The sequence below is a fragment of the Diadema antillarum genome, unplaced genomic scaffold (genome assembly GCF_040938485.1).
Source record: "Diadema antillarum isolate AM-2024a unplaced genomic scaffold, OU_Dant_1.0 scf00000091, whole genome shotgun sequence".
Taxonomy (NCBI): Eukaryota; Metazoa; Echinodermata; class Echinoidea; order Diadematoida; family Diadematidae; genus Diadema; species Diadema antillarum.
In genome coordinates this window covers 754480-782203 of record NW_027270980.1, presented here as the reverse complement: position 1 = coordinate 782203, position 27724 = coordinate 754480, and the positions used below count along the sequence as shown (strand labels likewise).

Genomic DNA, 27724 nt, shown 5'->3' with positions numbered 1-27724 from the left:
TCGTGATATTTTCATGTGTTGTTCAATTCATGGTCTAGCAGTGATTCGGGAAATTTGTGAAAATGAATCCCTTGGGGAAAATACCAGCTTATACCGTATGTCCCCCCCAAAAATGAGATCGGGATCCTCTGCAATGATAACTTTAAAAATAGTGAATCAAGCCAAATACAATTTCAGGGTATGAAACTATAACTTATTACCCTAATCTTATAGAAAACCCCATCCGAGTTGCTTCAGTGGTCAAAGAGAAATGAGGAGTTTTATAGAGCATGTCAGGAATCCCTACCCTCGAAGTTCAGTCCATTGTGTTCACACATTATGCAGTTCCAAGAGCATCCATTATGTGCTAAACTTGGAAGAATCAGACCCATGACATGCTTCACAACGGTCCACATTTCTCTGTGACCACTTCACCAAAATAAATGGGGTTTTCTGCAAAATAGAACCAAGATGTTATATTCTAAGACCCTGAAATAGCATTTAGACAGTTTAATCATACTGGAATTATCAATGAAAAAATCTCATTGTGATTTTTTGGGGGGGACATAGTGTACGGTACGTCTTGGTAGACAATGCACACCATGGTCAAAGGGTTCATTCATGCTTCTAACACCCATTCTACTTCATCTGACCACACAGTTTGTCCTCTCTGCTGCATAACTTTATAATTCTCTAAAACTTTCTCCTCTTGGACCTCTGATTAAAGTGATCACTCACTGGTTGGTAGACACACTACTTCCTTTGACCTGGAATATCGAGAAAAGGTTCTCTTGTAATACCATCAGGACAAAGAAAAAAGCAAAACAAAACAAAAACAAAAACACAGGAGCAATTTCTCTGTGGAGCACAGTCCACGAGGATGTCGGCGGCTTCTTATGCAAACAGTACATTTCTGCCTGCATAAGGCCCTTTATCTATTCATTGTTCTGAATCTCTGACTGTAAGGATTAACCATGGCTTCCTTTGTGAGAGGACAACATTTCCCTACTTCCAACTGGGAAACAGATTGCATTCCCATCGGACGTAGGCAAATGATAGTGTCCTTCAAGTTTTGTGTCCCACATACTTGACTGTCTCAATTCTTTTTAGGTTGCACTGGTTTGCGCATGATTTTGTTACTCTTGCCATGTTTCAACTGACTGTACTGACAATGTTTTGATTACAAGGCAATATATATATCCACAGAAATCATGGGTTTTGTTCTTAAACAATACCAATAGTACTCACTGTATTGTAGACATGGAAAGATAAACTTCTCTGGCATTGTGCCCTCCACCCATACATTCATATTCTAATGTCCTCTGAATGAGGATAATGTTGGTACCAATCAAGAGAATTTCTGCATACTATGTTCCCATATATTCCTTTCACTGATGTCCCACACATAGAGAGTAATGTTTATCAAGATGCTAGCTTCTTGTTGTCAGCCACCCATCTGAACTCATCAATCCTAGTGCAGTGATGCTACAAGAACTGGGAGGTGATGGGTGGGTGAGTGGCAAATGGGCATTGCTTAGCAGCTTTGATTCACAGAGTACAGCTATACCTGACAAAAATTTTGAGATCTCTTCACTCCAACTGGTCTCTCAAAAGGCGGCATGAGGGCAGGACACTCAGTGGGATGAAACCTCACAAACTGAACACTGATCCAAACTGTGTAATCACGACGCTGACAGGAAGAGGGACACTCGAAGCCTCTCCGATCTCGAGCTCCAGTTTTCTCCTTGTCCCTCCTGGGAGTCCCATCTCACTTTCCCAACTGCCTTCACTTCATGTTCTTCTTCCAAGGGGAAAGTCCCAACTCCATCCGCTTGCTGGAAGATTTAGTGACTAGCTCTGCTGGCTCTCCTCCAGGGCCCGTAGTATCGTGTGCTACCTCCATGACCAGATGTCCTCCATATCATCGACGATGTCGCCAAGACCATCCAACGACTTGATGAACTCCGAGTAGAACACAAGGTCAGAGGTCACAAGCCTGGAAATGAAGGTAAATAAAGTCCAGAGGACAAAACAGGATTAGTTTACATTTGAATTATTCCTAGTCCTAGTCTTGGTCCTAGTTTATGCTTTAATAATTCTTAGTCCTAGTGAGAGAGGTTTTGCTACATTCTTCACTCCCACAGGGGAAACTCACTATTGTCAACTGTAACAGAAGTAGGATTATGTATTTTAACACCAGGATATATAGCATGGATAAAAGTCTTTGAAGCTCTTGGGATAACTTACACAACATGATTACTAATGTGTCCAAGAGATTTTAAACATGAATTAACCTTCGTACAGCCAATAAAAGCAGTCTTACGCATTGTTCTTCTTCTTCTCCTCACTATCTATAGTATCACGAGAATCTGTCATCCTCTTTACAAACTCTCATCCAGAGGGGAAACACATGTTACATCAATTACTCCAGTGAGATGATGTTGAGATGCTGAGAAATGCAGCTTAATCATGCAGGGCTGCCAAAATTGACTTATCAAAATCAGGAGGTGTTACAGAGCAATCAGAGAGATACTTGTATGCTACATGCATCTCCACAGGCAAAATAACTCCCCAAATCATATATTCAATATATTCCATATCCTCTTGTCAGCACATGAAGGAATATCAAAGTTTGCAGGGAGCCTCCCAAAGAATCAGGTAGACTTGGAGGCTGTTGATGCATCAATTTCAGTTCACACCTGGCTATACTCCTCCATCACCTCAGAATATATTTCACACTTCAAGGATAGTCCATCAAACACAGGCTTGCCAAGAACCACTTACATGGTCCACTGGACTCTTGTACTGGATTACAGAAATATGGCAGGGTTGAAGGGTTCATTTACTTCCACATGTAAAAGAAATCTGTATGTCATGAATATTCATGAACAATATTTATACACAGTTACTACAGAGTGCACACAATCATGATATTGCAGCCATACATACCCGTGCTTGGGTCCCCCATTGTTCTCTACATTGAGGTGTATAAGCTGTTCCTTCAGTCTGGTCTTGAATGATGCATTCAATCTTGTGAAGAGGACCTGTGGCGAATATAGATATGAATTGTGTGTCAGTAGAAAGTAAATATCAAAGTCATGATTTTTATTACTTATATTCCCCAAATCTGTCTGAGGTATCATTCGGTCTGTTTGCAATCAATTGATTAAAATTGAGATGCAGTGATTGTTAAAGCATTCTTCACTTGTAATGCTGACCCATGCTTGCTTGGAAGGAGAGGGTTAGGTATGGGTTTTGGAAAGCTTTTGTAAAGCTTCTCTAGCAGACCTTACACTATCCTATGACAATTTTCCGTTATCCCTCCTTTCTACCTGCATAAAGTAAAGACTTACTGAGGAACAAGTTTTGGGGCAAGAGCACTAGCTCATATCAGTCCTTCAGTGATATTCCCCCTCCCACACAAACAAGCACACGAGGGAATGAGAAAAGGGCGTGGCAATATGTAAAGGAGTGGCTGAATGCAGCTCCTGAATCTCAGGCTGACCTTAACCCAAGCTACGGCAATTTCTACTCATGTCTGGACTTTTGGTCAGTCACCAAAAAACAGTTTAAAAAAACAAAACAAACAAACATGGTAGAGAGATTTGGTTGGATTTCAGCTAATGAATCCCCAGCCCTCACTACTGTTTCTGTCACTATTGACATAATTCCCCCCACCATTCCACAAGATACTCAGGAAAGGGTCCCACCCACACTGATTTGCTTGCAAAGAAGAAGATTAGAGATGGCTTCAATAAGCTTCCACATGCTCTTGCTGACCTCACACATGACCTGAAGCAATTTTCTTTCACATCCATTCATTTCCAACAAACACCAAAACTATAAGTTGTGGTGTTGTTGAATTTCAGGTCAAATATTGCCAACTCAAAATTTAATGTTTTGCTCATTATTACAAAATTACTGCCACCAACACCACCACCCCCCCCCAACACACACATACACACACTAACACAAACACACAAGTGAAATACAGCAGAAAGCAGTATGCCTCAAAACTGTGGGCAAAACATTACTGTATACACCATATATTTCACAAGGTTTTTATTTTCATTAATTTTGTGAGTCGGGTGCCATTCGCTAATTCAACAACATGCAAAAATATGAACTCTGGTCCCGACATGAATGTGACGTGCACGCATATATTCTCCATTCAATACTGTACTCCCTGAACACAAATTTAAACACTCATGAAACTGTCGGGAAGTCCCGACTTGCGAAAAAACAGACTCGCTAAATAAATGGCATATACAGTAAATCTGACAGACAGGTTTGCCCCACCTTGATTTGTTCAGGAGGAAGGAGGTCGGCGATGGCCTCGTACAGCTTTCGGATCCTCTTGCAGATCTCTCTAAAGCAGGACGAAGGGACAGGGGCTTTGACTTCCCACTGTGGGGGTGGAGAGACATGGAAAAGTAATCAAGAGTCTTTAAAAAGAAGAGAGAAGCATTCCTTGAAATTCAAAGACGTCTTTGGAATTACTGAAGCATAACTCACATCAACATTTAACCATAACTGAGTTGAGGCTAAGTCTAGATTCTAAACCCATGCGGAGGTACATACTGCCAAGACCGCGCTTGGATCAAGCAGCAACAAATCATAAACAGAGCCAGATCAAGCCCAAATTGAGTGACAATAAGACTGAAGTTCATGAAACTTATCACTTCATAGGTTTGGTGTGCATACTCACCATCGAGAGGCACGACCGAAACGAGTCATCCATTATGGCAACAAGCTTGCTGGAAATCTCTTGCACATGGTCATTGTAGTCCTGTCAGGGAATTGAAAAAAAAAAAACATCAACAAGGATGAGGTCATGTCCAACTTCAAGTGATACACTAAAGTCATGGAAATTGGCTGAAATATTCCAACAGAGAACTAAAACAAAACAAGCCAAGAACAAATTAAAAACACAAAACAAAAGGGCAGGTGATCTTGCTGTAAGAATCTACTGTTTGACAAACCATCCTGCAGGGTTGCACACTAACCAATTTTTTCTACTGATCTGACCTGTCTCTGGGACCAGTAGGAACCTAGTTTTTTTCCATTTTTTATAGGTCCATTCCTGAAAAAAAATTACTGGATCGACAGTGATCTTTACTGGTCCTGGACCGTAGGACCAGTGCCAGTGTGCAGCGATGCATTCTGGAATGACTTCTTGAGGAAATTGCATGTGAGAATGAAATGGAAGCTTAACATATTGCCATGACACAGAAGTGGATATGCACCAGATGGCAAGCCCAAGATGCATTGCTTTTACCCCAAATTTTTTTACACCTACAGCAATAAAATCTGGAAAACAATTGATGTGGTGCACGATGATTTTATACACTGGGCCAATATTCATGCTTAGTGCCGGCGTGACTACACATGAAAACACTTCACTATCACTTGATAGCATTCACAATTGTGCTTTCTCTGTCAGAAAACCACTGCTGGAAGTCCCTAATAAGGGCTGGCTTCACATCCCCATTACCATTCACACTACACTTCAGGTTGGCCTAAAGCTTGCTGTGAAGTGGGTTGTTGAAACTGCATTGAATACCTCACATGAGAATTCAATTAATCACATCATTACAGTTCTGCTGGAATTGCCGTTATTCAGAGGCAAAGTACAAACCTTGTAGATTTTGTCAAAGCTCTTCAGAAGGGTCTGCTGCTTGAGAGACAGACGGTCAGCAAAGAACTCCTTGACGATTGGAATGTAGAGTGCCACCAATTGCAGACAGCGAGATGTGAGTGCTATGGGAAGGCAAAGTATAGAGTACATACCAACAATAGTCTCCTAATATTCTGTACAGATCTTACAAGCAGAGGAGATTCTGGTTTCTGAATTTAGGTATATGAAGTTTACGGGATATGAAATAAAGCTGGGACAATGTGGTTCAGTATGTTTATTGACTAATTTTAAACGGCTTTGTATGATTAAACATTTTCAATCAATTGAGAAACCCGTGCCAGTTACCTTACTTGTAAGTGACTCAGAAAATATGTATTGGCAAAGCACATGGAACAATGAATATTTCACAAAATCTGACATATAACATGAAATTTGAAGACCTGAGCAGAGTGTGGCAGTACCAGGACACATATTTCTGGTTCTGGTTCTGAGCTGGCAGTAGTTGACGACTGCAACATTTCATCATTTTATCCAGCACGCTGAATGTCTCAATATTTCATCAAGGTAGCTAAAGCAACGTCATGGATAGTTATATGTGGACAGACAGAGGTCAGGGATTGCTCTATGCCTTACCAAGGTTCTTTGTCGTGATTGTCTTGAGTCCAACAAGTTTGAGTGCTCCTGCGCCCAAGATGAGCTGACATGACCTGGAATTGAACATCTGCAGAAGAAAAAAAAAGAGGCAAAAACATGGAAGAAGGTATTCACAACTGCTGACATTTCACAATCACTGGATAACAATGAGTAGTGTGCCTTGATTATCATGAAAAATAGCATCCCAAACCCTCTGTCTTTTTGGTGTCTTTTCTGCCTTTCTCTGACTAATTCAAAAATATTTTTGGATTTGACATCTTTGTTGAATTTGAATGAATAGTTTGTCACGTAAATTAAGGCCACCATGTGGAGAGCAAGGAACCCAAAAGGTATGCATGCAAAGCACAGAAGACTGAGAAATTTACCCAAAGGATTGTATTTTAGGCTACTTTTTCCCCTTTCTTGTTAAACATGAAGATTCCTTCAAATTGCCATTATGGTTGCTAATTGGCTTCAACTCAGCCTGAGTCAAGAGGGAGACAGCTGCCTAACCTGTAAGAGCTCCACCACCCTGGTGAGGAGATCAGCCGTAGCTGTGGGCACATCCCGCGCACACTGGCAGTATTCTGCAATCATCTTCAGCAGCAGGAGTACAGTCCTGGAAACACAGAGTGATGGAGGCGAGAATGAAAATGATGTTGAGGATGATCACGATGCTGCTGCAACTATCACTACTACTACTACTACTACTACTGCTACTACAATGACTACTGCAGCTACCTTCTACCACTATTGCTGCTGCTACTACTGCTAATTCTACAGCTTCTACTTTTTTATTATCACTACTGTTACTTCTGCCTCCACTTCTGCTTATGAGAATGTGATAGCATCATAATGTTAGTACATAATGACAACAATCAACAGATTATCAATTCTATGAATTAGAAAAACAAACATAGACATAGAAGAGGAGGAGAAACAAGTACAGGAAGGAGAAAAAGAAGAAGATGCAGAAGAAGAAAAAGAAGCCTATTTCATACACACAACATTACACAGATAATTGAGAAGCATTTGAATTAATCATCTCGCCTGAATTATTTCTCCTTTCTATCACCAATAGTCCCAAATTCATCACTTCAATAATGTGAAGACAACTTACTGTATGTTATAACCCTATCCAATACCCTTAGCTATCGTCAAGCAAGAAACAAAAAGAAGACCAGGAGTGTAGAAATTAAGATGTAGACACAAAGCTAAACAATTTTATTCCTGGCACGTAAGAAAAAATTTCAAGAATACTGTAAAACCAAAAACATTCGCAGTAAGAAACTTTCTCAAATTGAAGCCAACGGCCTTTTTCACGGCATGAAACTTTTACGAATTGCTGCTGGCATTCAATGCATTGTGTAGACAAACACTTTTGCATGCAAGAAACTTTCATGAATCTTTGCTTCTTGCGAAAATCACAAAAAGTTCACCCAAATGAAAATTTCTGGTTTTACTGTAGGAGGACCCTTTAAATGCCTCCCCCCCCCCCCCCCCCAACACACACGCACACTCCTTTCAGAGACAGCTTTATGAGGATCAAATGCCTCGCCTAATGGCACAACCACTGCTGCCAGGGGACTTGAACCAGGGACCTTGTGATTGAGTGACAGCCATTTTCTCAAATGAGCCACAATAGCTTTACATTATTAACCCATAGGCTAACATAATCGCATGTTTTACTCACCCAACAACAGCATACTTTGAGCCTTTAACATCTACACAGTCCACTGCCTTCCTTTCACCACCATTACCTGGAAAGGGAGGGATTCAGGAAAGTGAAAAATTGGAAGGAAAATGTTAATCTCCAAGAGTATTTTTACCATGTTTCCATGACTGGATGTGTCCATCTGTTATATCTACCTCAGTCTTAATTTAAGTCTGTTAGAGTCCCTGTTCTTTCTTCTATTATCGAAGGTGTGTTCTCAACCTTTGCTAACGTTCCCTTATATCTGACAGCATAGTACTCTAAATGGGTGGAAGAAAGAAATAAGGTCAAACTGTTAGACAAAATCAGTCTGAGGTTTTCTCATCAAGTGTTAGCATCTGCATTACTCTGAGCATCTTTCTTTCTTTTTTTTTTGTTAAAAAACCAAACAAACTCTGTTTGAACACTATATTTTCACTAGCTTTATGTATGTATGAATCATTAGTGATGACTTCAAACAACATTTCAGCAAATTACAACTCCACTGAAAGCATTCGAGGGTCCAGCTTTGCTTTGATAATGACACCTAATCTATCAAAACCAGCATCTTATCTTACTACTGCTATCTTTCTCATACAATGGTGCACTTACCCATATCTGTCTTTGCAAGAAGGTCCAGAGAAATTTGTCCTAAAATCAACAAAACACAAAAGCAGACAAAAATATATTTGACAATTTTCACCAGAGGAAACATGGGCTGATATGTCAGAGAAATTTCAATGTGGAGAAGGACACAAAGTGCAAATATGAGGTTCCTATTTCACTCCCAACACATGATGATTACTGAAATGAGCTTGTACAAATATGGGCTGAGAAGTCTCTAATAGCTTGCTTGAGAACACAAACACTACATAAGTCTCGGTCCCATCTACATGTTCCCAGCTCTTAGAGCAAGTTTGAACATGTTATACCATGTTACAAGCTCAAACTCTCTATCCCAACTCCGAGAATGTGATCAGACAAGAAACAGGACAATACACACACTATGCACCTTTTGAAAAATAGAAAAAAGAATACAGATAACAAATTTGGCCTGTTCCATATCACTGGATGGAATAACACTGACACTAAATGCATAGGTATAAAAATAATGCATAAGTAGTGAGGAGCATCTCGGTTCTTACCAGCAGAGAAAGCTGTGAGGAGCTCTTGTAGCTCAAACGGAACTTCTGCCTGCTTCCACCTTTCACTGTCAAGAATTAAGCTGCACCAAAAATATTCACAGCAAAAGATGATATCTTTGTCAAAGATTAAGTAAGTTTAAAAGAAAACTGTGCTGTCACTGACATAATGTATGTAGCTTTTGATAAGGAGATTTTAGGAAGATGTCAAGATACTGATTTTCATTTGAACAATGATCGACTTGTTTTCATCTGCGATTGCAGTAGCAAATAATCACGAAGTACACATAACTTCTGAGTTTATGATTGTTACAAAAAAAAAGTCATCAAATATCATCAGCATTATTTTTTTCCTGTTTAATAAGTGAAGACAAGTCCAATAAACTCTTATTCTACAGCCACAAAAACTTGATGTAATGACTGACACAGAAACAACAAAGGATATGTCATAATATATGTAAAGGCAAGTACATGCTGAATAACTTCAGCAAATTCAAGTCCTAAATACAAAGTCACATTTTCCCTAGCTTGCTGAAAGTCACTCATGAAGAAACTTTAGACAGACCCACTGATATACTAAGATCATGGTCACAGAGGTAGCCACACTGCTTGAGATGGCAACACATCTATATGGACTAGGGATCACACTAAAAATGTATCGCAACATTCGCTGCTTTTACAATCTTACCTGAGCTTTGTTTTCCGTTCCTCATGGAATCTACTGACAAATTTCACTGCCTGCAGGGTCAACAAAAAAGGAGAATGGAATAGTCATATGGGTCTGTGTCATTTCATTCTAGTGTTGCTTAACCCATTCTGTGACAGGGACTCTGATCAGTGTATACAACACTATGAGGTTTTCTGTGTCAATCAGCACTGAAAGCACCCAAAGGGTTTACCTACACTCAAAATCACTCCCAAGGTTCCCTGGTTACTACAACAGCAGCCACAATAACAATGGAAAAGACATGCATGGTAATTGAGAAACTGTCTCCCAAATTGCAAATGCCCTGTCATAAACTGACATCACATCAGAATTACATTTCCTTGTCCAGTACTGCACAATATTTCTCAAAAATATGTAACAATAAGCTTTTGGAAAAGTCATGCTGATCAATGCACCGATAGGTAAATGGTATTACAATTTCCCAAAGCATGAATGATTTTTTTTTTAATAGTGTGTACGAGTGTGCATGCCTTAATCTGCTTACTATAGCACTGGCAAATATGGTTCTGGTGACAGTTAAAAAAGACAGAAGTTGGGTACATGTTTTCTATTATGAATACACTTCACTGACCAGGGATATTTATGCAACTACCTTTGTAAAGGAAGAAAAGCTAGTTTACTTCCAAGACTCGTTGCCCACCATACTTGGATTTCTGACTTTGGAAAAGTTTCTCAAGCAAATCAGGGCATATCATGTGATTGACAGATACCTTATAATCTCACCACAAAATGAATGACAAACATCAAAAACATATCTCACGTTTTTGGGATGTGACATTTATGCATGGTAGAAAGCTTGAGAAAAATTCTTGACATCGATCAAGCAGTTCATTAAAACTTTACTTTCCACTTTTACTAATGGAAATTGAATACACAGACAGTCAACTGCACGTTGTTTGTTGCTTTCATTTTTTCCTAATTTTTTTGTTCTCCGCAGATGACTACAAAGATCCCACCGATGAGCTGCAAGGCAAGCCTCACCTGATTCTGCAGGCCTCCGATGAGGGAGATGCTCCGCCGGCCGCACATCTCCTCACAGTTGCCGACAAAGACCTTAACAGTGCGGGAGAGCGTCAGGAACTCACTGGAGCTTAGTCTCTCGAGAAAGCCATCCTGAACAAAAAAAACCCCAAACAAACAAACAAACGGTTTGTAGGCAACAAATGGCACAATACAAAACATCTATGGGTAGTGATTTGGCATTTAATGCTTGCTTTTCTGCCATTCGAATATACATGATGATGTCATAAATTCACAACAGCTCCACATGCATACATATTACTAATTTCTTCAACAACAGCTTCTTCAAGTCCCCCGTTTCAGTACTCAGTACTACAGCTCAAGTTCCTTCTCCGCCATGGCACCCACCCTCTGGAACACTTTACCTATTATATTATTATTTACTGCATTATCATTATTATTATTGTTATTATTTACAAATTTGGAATAAATGCAACAAATCATTTTCTGGGTCCACGTTTTCACGGCAGCTGCTTCTGGCATCTAGAGAACTTGCCTGGGTCTTGCCCGACACGCTGATACCTGATGTATGCAGCCAGAATTCTGAGCCCTGACATTTAGTGGAAATCAGCAACTCGATTAGCTTTTTACCAGGTAATCTGTGATGAATATATATAAAAATTTGATTCTGATTACACCTGAAGTCTAGTAAAATCTTCAATCACTGGCAGTTTCAGCCCTAATCAAACAAATGTACTCAAATTCATGGATACTTTGATGACCAAGAAGAAGAGTGAAATAGTCCCGGGGGGGGGGGGGGGGGGGTAGATTGACTCACCTTTCCTCTGGCAATGAGGAGTTTGAGACAGCGGTCATGCATGTAGTCACACACTAGCCCCAACATGTCCTGTAGACCAGTCATCAGCTTGGCATGCTCATTGGGTGCAATGAGGTAGTCACCTTGAGGCAGCCTGGACATAAGGGCGGATGGGGGAGGGGAGATGGGGGGGGGGGGGTGGGAGAGGAAGAAGAAACAAAACCAATGCACATATTATATCAAGACGGACTGTTATTCTCCAATAGTCATGAGATCATATACTATAACAATGTACTATACAGTTTTCAGTTTTCAAGAATGGTTGATTTCACTATAGTGATGCTTATCTCAGTGAATCTAAGAAGTTTAACTTTATCATTGACACAATAAGATATCAAGCGACATTCACACTTACACAAAAGGCATATCGTCGGCTGAGAATGATAAGGGCGTTAAGTTGCGACTAAACCCATAGTGTTCATGACCACTTAGCGCCCTTCTCATTCTCAACAGACGATATGATGGCCTAAGTGAAAGAATATTCCAGTGAGGCAGAGAGAAGGTGTGTAGGAAGTAAACAAAAGATGGACAGAGTCTGAAAGGAGTGCATGAAGATCGGAAAATGTGGATGGAAGGACACAAAGTTAAGCTTGGTAATGAAAGAGTGGCTGGGACCAGAGAGTTAGCATTCCCTTCACACAATTGTCTAATCACAGTTTTCCATTTGGAACAACTGCACATAGTGAGCACAGCAAAAGAGAGTTTCTCAATAGTGGATCGTTCTGATCATCTTCTCACAGTAGGAATGTCCCCTTACAAGGGATTGAAAAACCTAAAATTTGTCCTCACATGTCGGCCGCCTCGATGCATTCCTCCACCTCGTCCAGCCGCCCATCGTCACTGTACTGCTCGTCTAGCTGTGAGGGGGCGGGGCTCAGTCCATTCATCTGGTGACCCTCGGCTCCGTTCACAGCCTGCTCTTTGGGCCCTGCTCTGCTAACCACCCCTTGTCCTTTCTCCTCTGTGTCTGGACGACCAGCTGCTGTATTGACCAGTCTCTTCATGATCCCATATGTGTACTGAAATACCACAGGGACAGCATTAGTTTGGAAACTGTCTAAGGAATACTCCTTTTACATAGGTCTCAGACTTGTGTTAAACTTAAAACTGTATACTTTCTGAATGCATTCTTACCATTTGAAATTCCAATGAGCACAACTACAACTGTGTACGTTCTCTGTTCCCCACAATGCATTTCAATAGTCTTGTTTGTCTAAAGCTTGTACGTATCAATACATTCTTCAATGTAGTATCATTATCACCTTAAATAGATCAATGATAATGAAGATAATGAGGACAAGTATGATGGAAAGGCTAACTTTGAAGGCAGTATAACGAAGAGGCTGCTTACTTATCTCAAGACACTAAGCCTATCATCATTATATCTACATCATCATCAAACACTATTCAATGCCTCTGCCTCATAGGGTTGCAGAGTCACAGGAATTTATCTATCTTTCTTTCTTTTCTTTTTTTTTTTGAGAGGGGGGGGGGGAGGATTGCTCATCCCTCCCATATCTCATTACTGCGATTCAAGGAAAGCTGCCCCACTAATTTTCCTGGTACAGGGTCCAAGTATGCTACTTGAGGTGAAGATGCCCTAATCAGATTTTGTGCAGATCCTTCAATGTAAAAAGTCAAAGGTCAGAGAACTTTGTCTAAATTGGGCATTTTTTCAGCTGTAACTTCATCTTCAAATTTCCAGAGTTATATGATTTGGTAGGAAATAAATGTAACAATAAGTAAACATTTATTTCCGTGAAATGATCATGGTTACAGGTGAATGGTCATGAAAGCCACTGTACTTTGGGTGAACAATCATGTCATTTCCGGACATACTTCAACAGGTAATTTTTACTGCAAACATGCATGAGGTGGTCAGGAGTCAAGGGAAGACTAACCTCTATCCTGTTGAGTAGTATCATCAGGTTGATAAAGACTCTGTTGAAGAGTTCTAGCCACTGGCTGAAGTTCAGCAGTCTCATCTGTTCCGATAAACTATGAATGAAACGTAAGATGAGAGGCTATGAAGTTAAACACTTGATAAATGGGTAGGTAAACTAACTAGTGGTCTAAGTCCTTCTTCCAAATAATCTTTCAGCAAATTCAAATAGCACTGACACTACCAAGTGAAGTCCTATCAGCCTATCTGAATTGAAAATCTATAAAGAATAACAATCATAAATACACATGAAAAGCAGTTATGGCATGTTTGCATTGTAGCCTTAATGCCCTAAAATTTGTCATCTTTTTTATTTTTGTGTTTGTATGTATGCATGGGTTAGATCTGAGTTTGTACGCCATCATCCGCTTTCTTCTTCAGTAGATGCATCAGCGTTTACCTCTAGGACCACTGTCTTGATGTCAGCAATATTACTGCCTTCCACTGCATCATGGAGTTGAAAACTCAAGCCAATGAAACCTTACTTGCAGAGATATTTCAAAAGGGGCCTCACTTGGTCGTCATCATTATTTTACAAACAAGCCAATTCCAGCAAAGGAAACAATATCAGAATTTGGACATTGGTTAAATGAAATGTACATCTCACAACTACACAGAGAAAATATGCATTGTGATTGAACTGGAAGACTGCCTATGTACGAACGAATACAGACAGGCCTCAATAACTTGTAAGCTAGTAAAGAGAATAAGCATGTTAACAATCAAACTTGTACCTTGATGGTGTTACATCACTGTCAACTGTCTCTGCCTCAGACACAGCTTCCACAACAGTCTGTTGGAACACAATCAAATGCAAAATTGATGGAAAGTACAACATAAAATGGGAAATCTCTCTTTTTACAAGGAAAAAACTCACATTGCCATCCCGTCCATTGCTCATTATACCAATTATGAATAATAAAGGTTTTAGTCTCATTCTCCTTGTTGAAATTGTTTGCAATGATGTAGGAATTCACATAAATATTTGACATAATGTGATTGTGTGATTGACTCTTTACCACTATGTTTGCAAAACTACCTACACATTGATTTGCTCTTAAGTCCGTACACTCAAACTCAAAAGTCATGAAATATTTTCACTTCAAATCCTTCTACGCTTATTCTTACACCTAATACCACCACAGCAATAAAGTACTCAAGGAAATTAGCATGCCTATACAGCACTTGGGGTTGATCAACAGAAAAGAAATGAATGAAGTTATACCCATATCCTTATCAAATGTAAGTTCGTTAAAGGGATGGTATAGTTTTGGTTAGGAAGGCGGATTTAGATTTCAATCTTTTGCAAGATATTTAGAAACCACTTATCAAAGAGCATACAATTCTAAGAAGAATTAAAAGTTATTTGATGAAAATTGGTTTTGAAATGGCAGAGATATCCAAAAACAAGGTAAAACAAAATGGTCCTAATAAAAGGTGGGTCCCACCTTTTGATAGGACCTCCTTGTTTCTAGATATCGTAGCCATTTCAAAACCAATTTCATCAAATAAATGTTCAATTCCTCTTATAATTGTATGTTCTTTAATATTTCAAAAGCGGTTTCTAATCATCTTGCAAAAAGTTGAAATATGAATGCCCCATCCCCACCAAAACTATACCATCCCTTTAAAGGACAAGTCCACCTTCATATACATGTGAATTCAGTGAATGCAGCAATATTAGTAGAACACATCAGTGAGAATTTAAGGAAAATTGGACGATCCGTTCAAAAGTTATGAATTTTTGAAGTATTTGCGCAGACACTGCTGGATGAGAAGACTACTACAGTGTATGAGATCACATGCGTAGAACGATGTAAGGAAAATATAAAGAGAATTTCACAAAATTCTATTTTTTGAAAAAAGTGCACATTTCCTCAACTTGTCATTGACGTATGTGTAGGATATTATTTCCCATGCCTTCTGAAAGAGGCATGTCAAGCATTCTTTTATCATGGGAGAAAAGTGAAAATATGATGAATTTTCTTTTTATTTTCTTTATATCGTTGTACACATGTGACATCACAATCTGTAGTAGTCTTCTCATCCAGCAGTAACTATGCAGATACTTTACAAATTCAAACTTTTGAATGGATTGTCTGATTTTCCCCAGACCCCAATGATGTGTTCTACTAATATTGCTGCATTCACTCAATCCACATATATGAACATGGACTTGTCCTTTAAATCACCAACAAGAGAAAAGGTTCTGTAGCTACCTGCTTGATGACTGCCTTGATGGCACTGGTGGTTTCTTCCCGATAGACATCAATGAAACTGAACTTCCTCTGCCTCATCATGCCCAGGATGACAGAGGACAACTTATCCTATGGATTCAAAGAGGTAAAGACAACACAGAATGGTATTCTCGGGGACGAAGAATAATGCACATGGATCACTACACAAGAGGCTGTTAGTCCCTCAGAGTGCTTTGTTCACAAATCCCACAGGCTCCCTGGAGTGCCATCCAATTGGCACAGATGTCTGAAAACAATAATAGCCAGTGAACAAGATTTCCTAATCCCCCTAATCCCTATTGTATCACAATGGCCTTCCAGGGGTGACTGTGACACATTGCTTCACCCGAGTGGGTTGGTACATGTACCTGTACAACTAGTCTACCAGTATGTCAAATATGGCAATATTATACAACACCTCAGAATGATGTCGAATTGTGATTGGCCAAGAACATGTCACATGACATTCAATAGAAAATACCTATCAAACTCATTGAGAGTGACAGCCATGCAATAGGCCCCTGGCATGGGCCTATTGCACGGCTCGAAGGTACTATAGCACGGCTTCGCAAGGGGCTACTATTGCACGGCCGCTCACTAGACTTCTGTGGCTCACACTAGCAAAGCGCCAGCAAACTACGTGCTGGCCGGCTGCGCTGCGCTGCCGGTAAGTCTCACAGACCAGGCGCGGCGGAGTACTGCAATGTTAACGTGTACGCGCAGCTACCTTACCTAGCTAGTTGCATGTATTGCGGCCTTACCTACTGCTGTGTTTTTACTTTTGACTCTGATCTGCTACGTGGACCACAGTGATCCCAAAATCAAGACTTCATTTCAAGTTGAGAAACCGTAATTTGATTATTTTTCTGTGTTTTTATACAAAATCATTTTCGGAAATAGACAAAGTCTAGACCTACTACTAGATCTACCGACATCTCAGATCGGCCCAACATGCAGTCAGGCCTAACTCGATCTAACATTAGTGTAGAATGGGTATAGACCCTGCAGAGTTTGTGATTCCTGTGACTGTGTGGTCGATTCATGACGAGTGTTTGAAAGCAGTACACATGGGTGGTTTACAATTCTCGGCCTAATTGTTACATTTATATTTGGGCCTTCATGAGTTGGCGGTCACTAATTTAGTACTGTGATTGTGGACAAGGTGTTGTATAAAACGAATAATTTATGATTTTGTTCGTGCATTGGGGCACGTAATATCGCACTCGGCGCGAGATTCGCCACTGGTCTATTCAACGCGGCGCTACGCGCCTTGTTGAATAGACCAGTGGCTTATCTCGCGCCTCGTGCGATATTCGTGCCCTGATGCACTCACAACTTATAAATTATTCGTATATTATTGAATGCTGATGAAAAACCACGGCAAGTTAAGCTAGATGCCTGGGAACTCAGAGTTAAGCACAAATATATTGTCAGTGACATTATCTTCCTATGTCTGGAACTACTGTCAGCGAACAAGATTTCCTAATCCCCCTAATCCCTATTGTGTCACAATGGCCTTCCTGTTTGACTGTGACACACTGCTTCACCCTAGTGGGTTGGTACAGCTAGTGTTCCTGTGCAACTAACAGTATGTCAAATATGGACATATTATTGAATGCTGATGAAAAACCATGGCAAGTTAAGCTAAGTGCCTGGGAACTCAGAGTTAGGCACAAATATATTGTCGCTGACATTATCTTCCTACGTCTGGAAACTATAACAGTCAATGAACAAGATTTCCTAATCCCCCTAATCCCTATTGTGTCACAATGGCCTTCCAGTTGGACTGTGACACAATGCTTCACCTGAGTGGGTTGATACCTGTACAACTACATTGTACCAGTATGTTAAATATGGACATATTACTGAATGCTGATGAAAAAATCATGGCAAGTTGAGCTAAGTGCTTGGGAATGCAGAGTTAAGCACAAATATCTTGTCACTGAAATTATCTTCCTCCTATTCCTTGCATAACTGAGCATAATTTCAGTTTCAATGAAGGTCTATAATATCTTTAAACTGCTGAGGACGGACTGATGTTGTTACAACACGCATTTTCCATAGACCCCTGCCGAGTATACTTGGGACCCGTCCTCAACAGGTTAATACAGTGTACAACTGTATTTTCTATATCTCTCGCTCCTCTCACCTCCTCAGTTGGCGTGGGATCATCCAACGGTCGATTCAGATCCTTGCAGGTGTACCTTGTGAACTCTTCGCACAGCATCTTGTCAATTAGTTTCTCCATCTCAATCAGTTGTGAGCTCAGATGCCTGGATAATCAATCCAAAAGCAAGACGGAAGCTAACATGTGAAGGGAACTGGCAGAAGACCAGAAAGAAAGCAATCAACCTCTCAACTGCTTTATATCCGTTTTTCTTCTCTTTCTTGTTCTTTCTCGATTTTACTTCTTTGTGCCAATCTGTTTTCCTCCCTTCCTTCTGTTCTCACACACTCACACACACACACACACACACACACACACACACACTCAGACACACACACAAACATGTAGAAGACTAAAGAACACACACGTGGGTCTGACCTGAAGCTCTGGATGCCTGCAAGCTCCTGGGTAAGAATCTCATGTGTGGTGGAGATGAGATCCAGGGCCCCGACAAACTCTGAATTGGATAGGAGCAGCTGGATGGTGGGTTGGGTCTGGTGGACTGTGGCCATCAGTTTCAGCTGGGGAAAGAGGTGGGAAGGGGGTGGGGATTAGCATCTAGTAGAGCATGAAGCATGTAGCATCTCACTACTTATAAGGTTTAGAATCCTTTATCATGATCAGAATATAACAAATATACCTACCATTACCATCGAAAATGGAGACACTTTCTAGCTGGCTCCTTTCATCAAACAATGTGAGGATATTTCAAAACAAAACAGAACAAAACAAATGCGCAAGACAAAGTGAGAGAACAATCTGTTGGTTTAAGCTGTCTGCAGAGCTCCATGGTAAAGGTGTAGATGATGCTAGAATCTTGCATCAATGAACATGTGCAGTACAATGTGTGCATACTCCCTCACACCAAAGCACAACTCTACATTTGAAATCTGAAAATATGTCACTAAGTATGACAGTTGCAGTACAACCAAGGGGGGCTAACTTTCACCCTTTAACAATCAGTGCCGAGCCATTTCATGGAAATTTGCACCTGAAATGGGCAATTCGTTGCTGGCATAATTTGCTGTAATGAGCAATACATCATAACCCCCTCCAGTCATTCCGATAAAAGTAATGTAGCTACAACATTGTTGTATTGAGTCAGTGTTGACTATGAGTCCAGCTTTGTTTTGTGGAACACCTATGGTCAGGTTGGAGATGATACTATAGTCTCTTTAACACAAGGCTACTAACACATGTAAAACAAAAGAAAACAAAACAAGAGTATTCAAATTGATGAAATTCTTCTGTCGACTATGTTTTTATTGCAACTGATTGACAAATTGCCCTACATCGAAGTAAATAAGCACTGAATTGATCAGTGTTTTAGCAGTAGCCATGATTAAAGAAGAAATCATGAGCGTACGTACTCGAGCAGGATTCGAACCTACAACCTCCTGAACTCCGAACAAGCATCATCTCCACTAGACCATTGAGCTTCCGCCAGAAAACAAGTGTCAGTACTAATCCTTATAGCATGCAGCGGGTACTGCATAATTATTCTAATTCATGAAATTCTTCCGTCAAGATGTTTTTAATGCAAGTGATTGACAAATTGTCCTATATTGATGTAAATAAGCACTAAATTGTTTAGTGTTTTAGTAGTAGCCAAGATAATGACTCTGACACTGATCAATTCAGCGCTTTTTTACATCGATGTAGGACAATTTGTCAATCAATTGCAATGAAAACGAGAGTATGCGTACAACACCAAGATCTATAGACCGAAAAGAAGAAATGCAAATATTACAAAGCATGAAAGAATACGTTTTGAAATTCAATGAATGTAAAGCTGCTTCCACACTTACCTTGTTGTAAACTTTGACATAGTTTAACCTGGAAATCTTAAGCCGCATGACTTGCAAGGAGCCCTTTGCCAAAACTTTATCGATGTTGTTGATTTTATCTCTGCAAAATGATAAACAAACAGAGGCCTGAGAATTAGGCACCAATCAAATCAAATCATTTTCTGTAAACATCATTGCACTACACAAAAAACAACAACAAACAAACAAACAAACAAAACAAAACAAAACTAATATCACTTATTAAATGCCAGTGCTAGATTAACTCTTTCAATAGTTTTGGCAACTTGTTAGTAAAAAGTCAATGGCAATTTCAGGTGGTAGGGTCCCAAGAGAGCTACTGGCATATGTGCAGTCAAAACTTCTCTTATATGACTGCCTTTGACACTGACAATTTAACAGCAATTGATATTGTCTTTAACTGCTTTTGCCATTTAGTGTGAAATGTAGCTGTCAACAGTGTTACACATATATTCTAATAATCATGCCAGACATCCACCAAAATGACAGAGAAATGAAGAAAAACACATCTCAGCCTGGTAAATTCTCCCAGGCATTTGCTAAGACTACGGCAGCAGAAATGCATAGCTTGGCATTTGTCGGTCAGTCTGTCCGTCTGTCTGTGCTTCATAGTATGTGCTTACCTTAAATCACAGACAGCCTTGGCTGTTGCAACAAGGTCCTCCTGCAGCTTATCATGGGAAGCCATGGCGCTGAAGAACGCATTGGATCGCATCGAGATCTGGCGGGCAATCTGCACTTCCACCATGTCCAGGTAATGGCTCAGCTGTGGACAAGAGGCAGAGAGAATCAAGCAAATGGCTGGTAAAGAACTAGGCTTTTAACTAATAAGAAAGTTACAACAAATTTCTCTTCAAACGTTCATACAAACATTATTCAATTCAAACAATATTCCATGCAATTATTCCCAAGACATGAAATGTAATGAGAAGTAATTACACGAACAGATGGGCAACTTGAATACAAGGTGCCTCTTGCACTACTTCCTGGCATCTTGTAGTACAGTTTGTACATGGGAATTACAACAGAATAATGGAAAAGGGACCATTTACAAAAATGTTATCCAATTGGTAGCTTTTATAATGATGAGAAAATTATATGCTTATGAAAGATATTAGAATGTTTTGACACAATACTGTAATGAAATGAGGTTAGAGCACTGGAGTGAGTGTCTCTGGTATGTCTGGTAGGACGTAGGGGTGTGCGGTGACCCCATGGCCGTAAGAGTTTCGGTGGGGTGTCAAGGGTCGCACATGGGTATACTCTCGCTCGGGTAGTAGGAGCGAGGAGTGGTGAGCTGACGCTCAACGGGGGCGGACGTGTCCGCCGTGTCTCCCCGGAGTTTTGTAGTGTATCATACACTAAAGTCTTGTATACGCTGTTTGTATCGGCCATTCGTGCGGTGAGTACAGTGACGGTTGTGCATCGTGTCAGGCGACGGGCCCTGACGGGTAGCCGGATTGGCGAGTACAGTAATAAAGTTTTTTCTTCGCATGCAGTTCGATTGTCATCTCGGTGAATTATTGATGCTGTCTCGGCGTGATAATGCGATGTGATGTGATCGTTGTGAGTCTGAGTGAGGTGTCCGCGAACTTACCCAAAAAAGATTCCACACAGTAACTGGAGAAATCCGGTTATATTACAATACTATATAGACAAGTACACCTACAGGAAATCTATTTCTCATGTATCTAAGCAGGATCAGCAAAAGAGCGTACAGGTTGCTAATGATTGTTTTAACACAAGACAAGTGTGAGAAAATAAGATATCTTTAAGGTACATACTACTCAAATAATGCGTAGCAATGGATACCTTTTCTTGGAGTAACTTTGAGGATTGCTGGCCTCTGAATTGTGACCATGGCAGCACGGCTTCGAAAGTTTCTTGATTCTCTAGAGCAAATTCGCCCTTGAAAAACATCTGGAACAGGGCAGAAGAAAAAACAGATCAATGCTTCTCTATTAAAAAAAAAAAAGAGGACATGACCAAGGTCAGTCCAGAGTAAGAAGCATGTGCATAACTTGCTTCTCCCAACAAACAAACAAACAAAGAAGCAAAAACAAATCAAGCCAAGAACCATAAAAGACATATTTCTGATTTGCCTCTTTCTGTTTAAACACAGCACTAAGACATGCTGGAAGGTTGTTCAAATGCATGATTATGCAGAATATGGGTATAATCCTCAATAAATATAATGTGAGGATTGGCCAACCCAGTCATAATTACATCCAGAGAAAACACGTGTGAATGGATTCAATTTCAGCTGTTTGATGACAAAAATTGTGTCAATCACATACCAGTTTATATTGTCTTAGACGGCATTTGGGAAAACAAAGAGAAATAACAGAAACTATAGTGGCTACAAAAATATGCACAAATAAACCAAAAATACAGGATACTCAGGCGGGCAGCTATCAATATGAAGGCATTGTTATATTGCCAAATAACTTGTCACAGAACAGGTGTGTACAAGTACTTCTCATGGTGTATTGATATCTGCACATGTACAGAAAATATCCAGCAGATATATTGTGAATACAACTAAGGCAATTAGTGTCTGGCAACACTTGCATGCTGAACTTTGCACCCAAATGAAAATAGTGCCATTCCTGGTACCTGTGAGTATCTGTTATGCCAAGCATCAAGATACCAACTGCATAACTCAGTACCCATTGTACATTCACTGCATATTAAAGGACCATGTCACTTAAGAGCAGAAGTGCATGTTTCAGAAGACAGAAATAATATAAAAGGCTGTGGTGATAAATTCCATGATGATGAAGATGAATATCATACTACTTTTGGTACTACACTCCTACTACAACTACATGTACTACTACTGATAATAATGATATTGATAATGACAATACCAATGATAATGAGAATGATGATGATAATAACAATAATGATAGTAATAATATAATGATGATCATGATGATGATTATGATTATGATGAAAAAAAAATAATACTAATAACCACTAATAATAATAACAATGATAAATGAACATTTGGAAAAAAGGAAATTAAAAATCTGTTCATATGTCATCTGTGCAGTATTCAAAGAAAGTTTCAATGGTACACTTACATATGAGGCACTTACATTCAGATTACATGAAACAAACATTTTATGGCATCCAAAGTGTAAATATGTAAATTAGGTAGTATCAGTTGTCATCAGCTCCAGAAACATCATAAAAACATTCCAACCAAGTAAGTCTTCATGCTGGACGACTCACACTTGACTGCTCTGTGAGACATCACAGAAAACTGCTGGTGATTAAGTCTCAATGACATGTGGTAAAAGAGATATGTTTCACAGCTAATCTGTACCAGTGAGTAGGCCCTACTAAATGTACATGTGCACATGCCGTTCAGTGGTTTACAAATATCTACTGGTAATCATAATAATTCATACATGTTTCGTCAAATAAGCCATACTTCAAGCTTGTGAAGTCACAAAAGCGGGTGGGGGGGGGGGGGAGAAAAGATTTTATCTTATCAGATATTTAATAATCTGTGATACATACCTTTGGTACTTGTTGCAACTCAGAGTTAGTTTGCTCTGTTGATAAAAGCAAAACAAAATAAACTTTGTTACCTGGATGGAACGCGATGGAAAGTAGACGCAAATGTGAATGAATGTGAATGAAACTTGGTTTGAATATGCACAGTACAACATTTATATGTATGAGGGCTGCATATGAAAGTCCACATATAAAGCACATTGCTTGAGTTCTATGACAGCACACTGGAGCACTTTGATGATACTAGGACAGTAATTTCAAAAACATATTATGAAATATTTCCTCACGTTTGCAAATGAGCGGTAAAACTAGAAATGTCACTATAAAGGCAACTGATATGCCTCCGCCAAATTGCATTATTCTCCCATACATCTTGATAGTGTGGGATGACAGTTTCACATGGTTAATACTTGCCAACATTTTGAAGCACTAAAGGTGTACATTTGCAAGGGAGTGAAGTGACCTAGCCCAAGCTCACCTTTGTGTGCACCCTCCTGAGTGTGTGGTGTTTTTTTTTTTTTTTTTGTGGTTTTGGGTTTTTTTGTTTGTTTTTTTGTTTTGTTTTGTTTTGGTGTTTAGTTGTTGTTGTTTTTTTTTTTTTTGGGGGGGGTAACTTCAAAATATGCAATCTGAAGCATGAACATAATATTCTACAGTGTAGTTGTTTTTGAGAGAATCAATGCACAAGCAAGGGGAATTGTGACTTTCATTTTATCTTATGGCAGGTTTGCTACAAAATCTGTATATATTCATTATTACAGTTAAAAATCAGTAGCCTGCTAAAATCCCTACAAAGTGGTAGTCTCTACCACCCAAATGGGTAAAATTGGCAAGTATGCATGATTGCTAAAAAATTGAAATTACATGTTCTGAAGTTTGATGGCACCACCCTATTAGGTGTTTACACATTCCTTGAACCAGATTTCACTTGGATGGCTAAATTGTTTCAGAGAGCAAGCTACTTGACTTTTGACCCTTGCCCTCTGACCCTACAGCCTACATCTTCTTCAAATAATCACCGACTGATAATATCAAATTTTCATGACAACACTTTGAGCTTTGTTCAAAATATGGGGAAAAAAGTGGGATTTGAACATCACCATTAAACCTTTGACCACACGGCCAAAAGCTTTCCTTACAGAATCACTGCGCTGTAATTGCGATGTATACACCTAGTTTAATGAAGTGTATGCACTGAGTAAGTTTCAAGGTATGGAAAATACTGTGTAATTTCAGCATTACAATTAATTACATGAATTTTGCCAATTCTAGCTACTGAGTACTTGCCCTCTCTGAAGCATTGAGTTATACACATCTTATAAACTGCACTAATCAGCAGCCAGCTTATCACTTGTCACTCTTTCTTAAATTCTGCTCTCCATTGGTCCACGAGTTACCTCTAGATCTGGTGGCAAGACAGCTGTTTTGGCTTTCATCTTTGTCCTGAGTGTGTGGGTCTACTGCAGAAGGCCTCCTCTGCTCTTTCAGTTTCTGTAAAGTGACATACGAACAAATTGCTGACAATTTCTTTTTCATTTTCATTTGGTCAGGCTTGAGAAGATGCAAAGACAGTGAAATGAGTATCCGTCACAGGATGCAATAGCAAAGCCGATACGAACAATGTATACTGTAACACCATAGACTTGATGGCCATTTGATATCGTGTACTTTGTGACTCTTTGGACATGACATAGTTTTGTTTTGCTTGTTTTACTACTTATTATCTCTCCTTTGCATTACAATGAATCATGTGCTTGCTTGGCTCATCATTGGGTAAGAAAATGAAAGAGAGTTTGCCTGTTGTATAAAATACATGTAAAAGAACATTGCCTGAATGTTCATAACATGTAGGGCAAGTGTTAGAAATGACTTTAATAACATATTGCAGGTCATAATCATTTAAACAAGTCAATGTTGCACTAATAACATACAACTCATAAGATGGGTTATTTCATAGATCTTCACAGACACAAAGAAGAATTAATATCCTCTCCTTGTGTCATTGTATTGCCTCACATAAAGAATGGGTACATTATCACAGGTGCAAGTAGCAATATCTTAGAATACACGTTGTACTATCAAAATAAATGGCATTTACATGTAGAATCAAACTGTTTGAAAGCTGTACATTTTTCAGTAGCATTTTCTATTCTTCCTACCCCACCCCACAAACACATTCCAGGAACTCACTTTGGCAGTCTGTCTGAGATACTTCTCAAAGTGAATCCGTGATATCCGCGGCACATATGGGGACGACGGAATCTCTGCCTTCTCCACGAAGGCTTCGCCCCACGTCTTTGTGAAAAAGTCTGTCTCGCGCTTGACCTTTCTTGGGTCATTCAGCACTGCGGGCAGATTGACCACTGATGACAGCACTGTCCACTTCTGCTGGTTACTGATGACAGAGGGAGCCGAGGAGGTGGGCGGGTCTGACTGGGCTGCCAATTTGACTTTATTTGCAAACCCTGCAGTGAAATAATGAGGACACAAAATTGGTGCAGTACATTGATAATAATAATGATTATAATGATGATGATGATAATAGTAATGATGATGATAATAATAATAGTAATAATAATAATAATAATAATGATAATAACAACAACAATAATAATAATGATAATAATAATAATAATAATAATAATAATAATAACAACGATAGCAATAATAACAGTGACCTCTGATAAAGAGCTGAAGTCCATCAAAAATGACGTTCATGGTACTGTTACATAACCAGCATGAACAGTAAATAATACAACCATACAACAATTATATAACTTATTGGAACAAATTAGATACAAAAACAAACAATGCATCAGTATCAACACAAATTTCATGTTACTGCAGCAAAGGCATGCACAGTATACAAATTCTATGTAACCAGAGCTGAATAATATGGTTGACAAAATTTGAAGGAAATGTTACACAATTGCATTCACTGGCAAACTATCACATCTCCAAGGGGCAACTGTGGCTAAGAATAACTTCTTACTCTGTCATTAACGCAACTCGACAGTTAAATGTATCTTTACTAAATGCATCATTTTCTAAGCACTAAAAATGATCAATTCATATTTCCACAATATAAGTAGACGAGACGATTTACATGAATATTGTAATTCGGCAAGAAGTCTTCATTCAGCAGGAAGGAGGACAATTTAGAAAAATGGTACAAGCCACCAATGTCAAAGTCTCTTTAAATTCTGTCTTTATATACACAATAAAACTAATTAAAGTGTGGTTCACCATTATGCCACTATATCACTGTTAAACATTGACAGTTTACTCTATGGAGTACAACAGAACAACATACACATGTACAATATACATCGATGTACATTGAACACTGAAAACTGCAAGTCAATGACAAAAATTCCTTTTGGAACAGCCACCTGAAATGCTTAAATACTCCATTACCACCTGTCAAATGTGCATGCATGATGTATTCATGCATAAGCTAGCAAGGGTAGGGCAGTGTAGAGTATAATTGGGGAGGCTGTCCCAAGAAGAACTCTTTCTAACATACTCTCCAACACTGTAAATACTGCTGTGATGTCATTTTGTATTACAACTCTTGTACCTTCATCATTCATATGATCCTTTGCCACATGATATTCATAGTCAGTGTCACTAACACCATCTACCGGAAGAGTCGGGCAGACCCCGTGCAGACCGTAGCGGCACACGAATGAACCTCCTTCGCGGGCACAGTGTTTTTCGCGCAAATGTCTCGCAAAGTCTGTCTGGGTCCTCATGTTTATACTGCACAAAGCACACGTCCGCCATGGTGTAGATGTCATACTGCGCTGTGACCTGCTGCTGAATTTTGTTTTCTCCTCTATGTCCATCGGATTCTGGCTGAGATGATGATAGCGTTCCTGCTTGTGCATGCTTGCACGTCCATGTTCAATGTGGTCGACATGATTCACGCTGGATGCAGTGTCACTCATCTTGTCTCACACATTGCACACAGATGGCAGACTCACCTTTCCACACTTCCGATTATTTCTCCAAACAAATTAGATTCTACTCATTTCACATAGACATAGATCCACTGATGTCTACTCATTACGCATTTAAGCCAAATAAAGCTCATAAATCAACATCAATCATCGGTCAATGAATCAACACATGTGTACATCCAGTTGTTACTGCACAAGGAGAGATCCTCAAATCATCGATCATGACCTGGTTACCACTACACCAAGTCTGCATCAGTGAACATGGTGAAGGACTGGTATCACAGTAGGGGCCAGACTGCACTCCTGTACGGTTATGAGGGTAGTGTAGGGCCGGACCTGTCTCTGTGTTGTTTTCACTTGAGCTGTATACACAGTAATGAGTAGCCCGACCAGACGCTGTCGCGACGTACCATGTA

At 39.6% G+C, this 27724-nt stretch overlaps 1 protein-coding gene across 1 annotated transcript; it reads right to left on the bottom strand.

Moving 5' to 3' along the window:
- LOC139718212 (vacuolar protein sorting-associated protein 54-like) lies at positions 1-27612 on the bottom strand. The gene is made up of 26 exons (XM_071629690.1): positions 26927-27612; positions 25537-25811; positions 24744-24837; positions 23350-23384; positions 21634-21741; positions 20445-20587; positions 19804-19903; positions 18374-18516; positions 17978-18101; positions 15811-15918; positions 14326-14384; positions 13551-13647; positions 12439-12668; positions 11611-11743; positions 10794-10925; positions 9774-9823; positions 9089-9168; positions 8556-8594; positions 7944-8010; positions 6764-6869; positions 6251-6338; positions 5618-5739; positions 4688-4768; positions 4279-4386; positions 2929-3023; positions 1-1975 (listed from the first exon to the last, which is right to left on the bottom strand). The coding sequence occupies exons 1-26, from the start codon at positions 27294-27296 to the stop codon at positions 1873-1875; spliced, it is 3090 nt and encodes a 1029-aa protein (XP_071485791.1). The 5' UTR covers positions 27297-27612; the 3' UTR covers positions 1-1872.
- Positions 27613-27724: the final 112 nt, after the last annotated feature.

Coding starts and splice junctions, on each gene's coding strand:
- LOC139718212 (XM_071629690.1), bottom strand. CDS start 27,296: ATGAGTGACACTGCATCCAGCGTGAATCATGTCGACCACATTGAACAT. Junction 18,102..18,373: donor GCAGGCATCCAGAGCTTCAG/GTCAGACCCACG, acceptor TTGATTATCCAG/GCATCTGAGCTCACAACTGA. Junction 15,919..17,977: donor ATCCCACGCCAACTGAGGAG/GTGAGAGGAGCG, acceptor TTGAATCCATAG/GATAAGTTGTCCTCTGTCAT.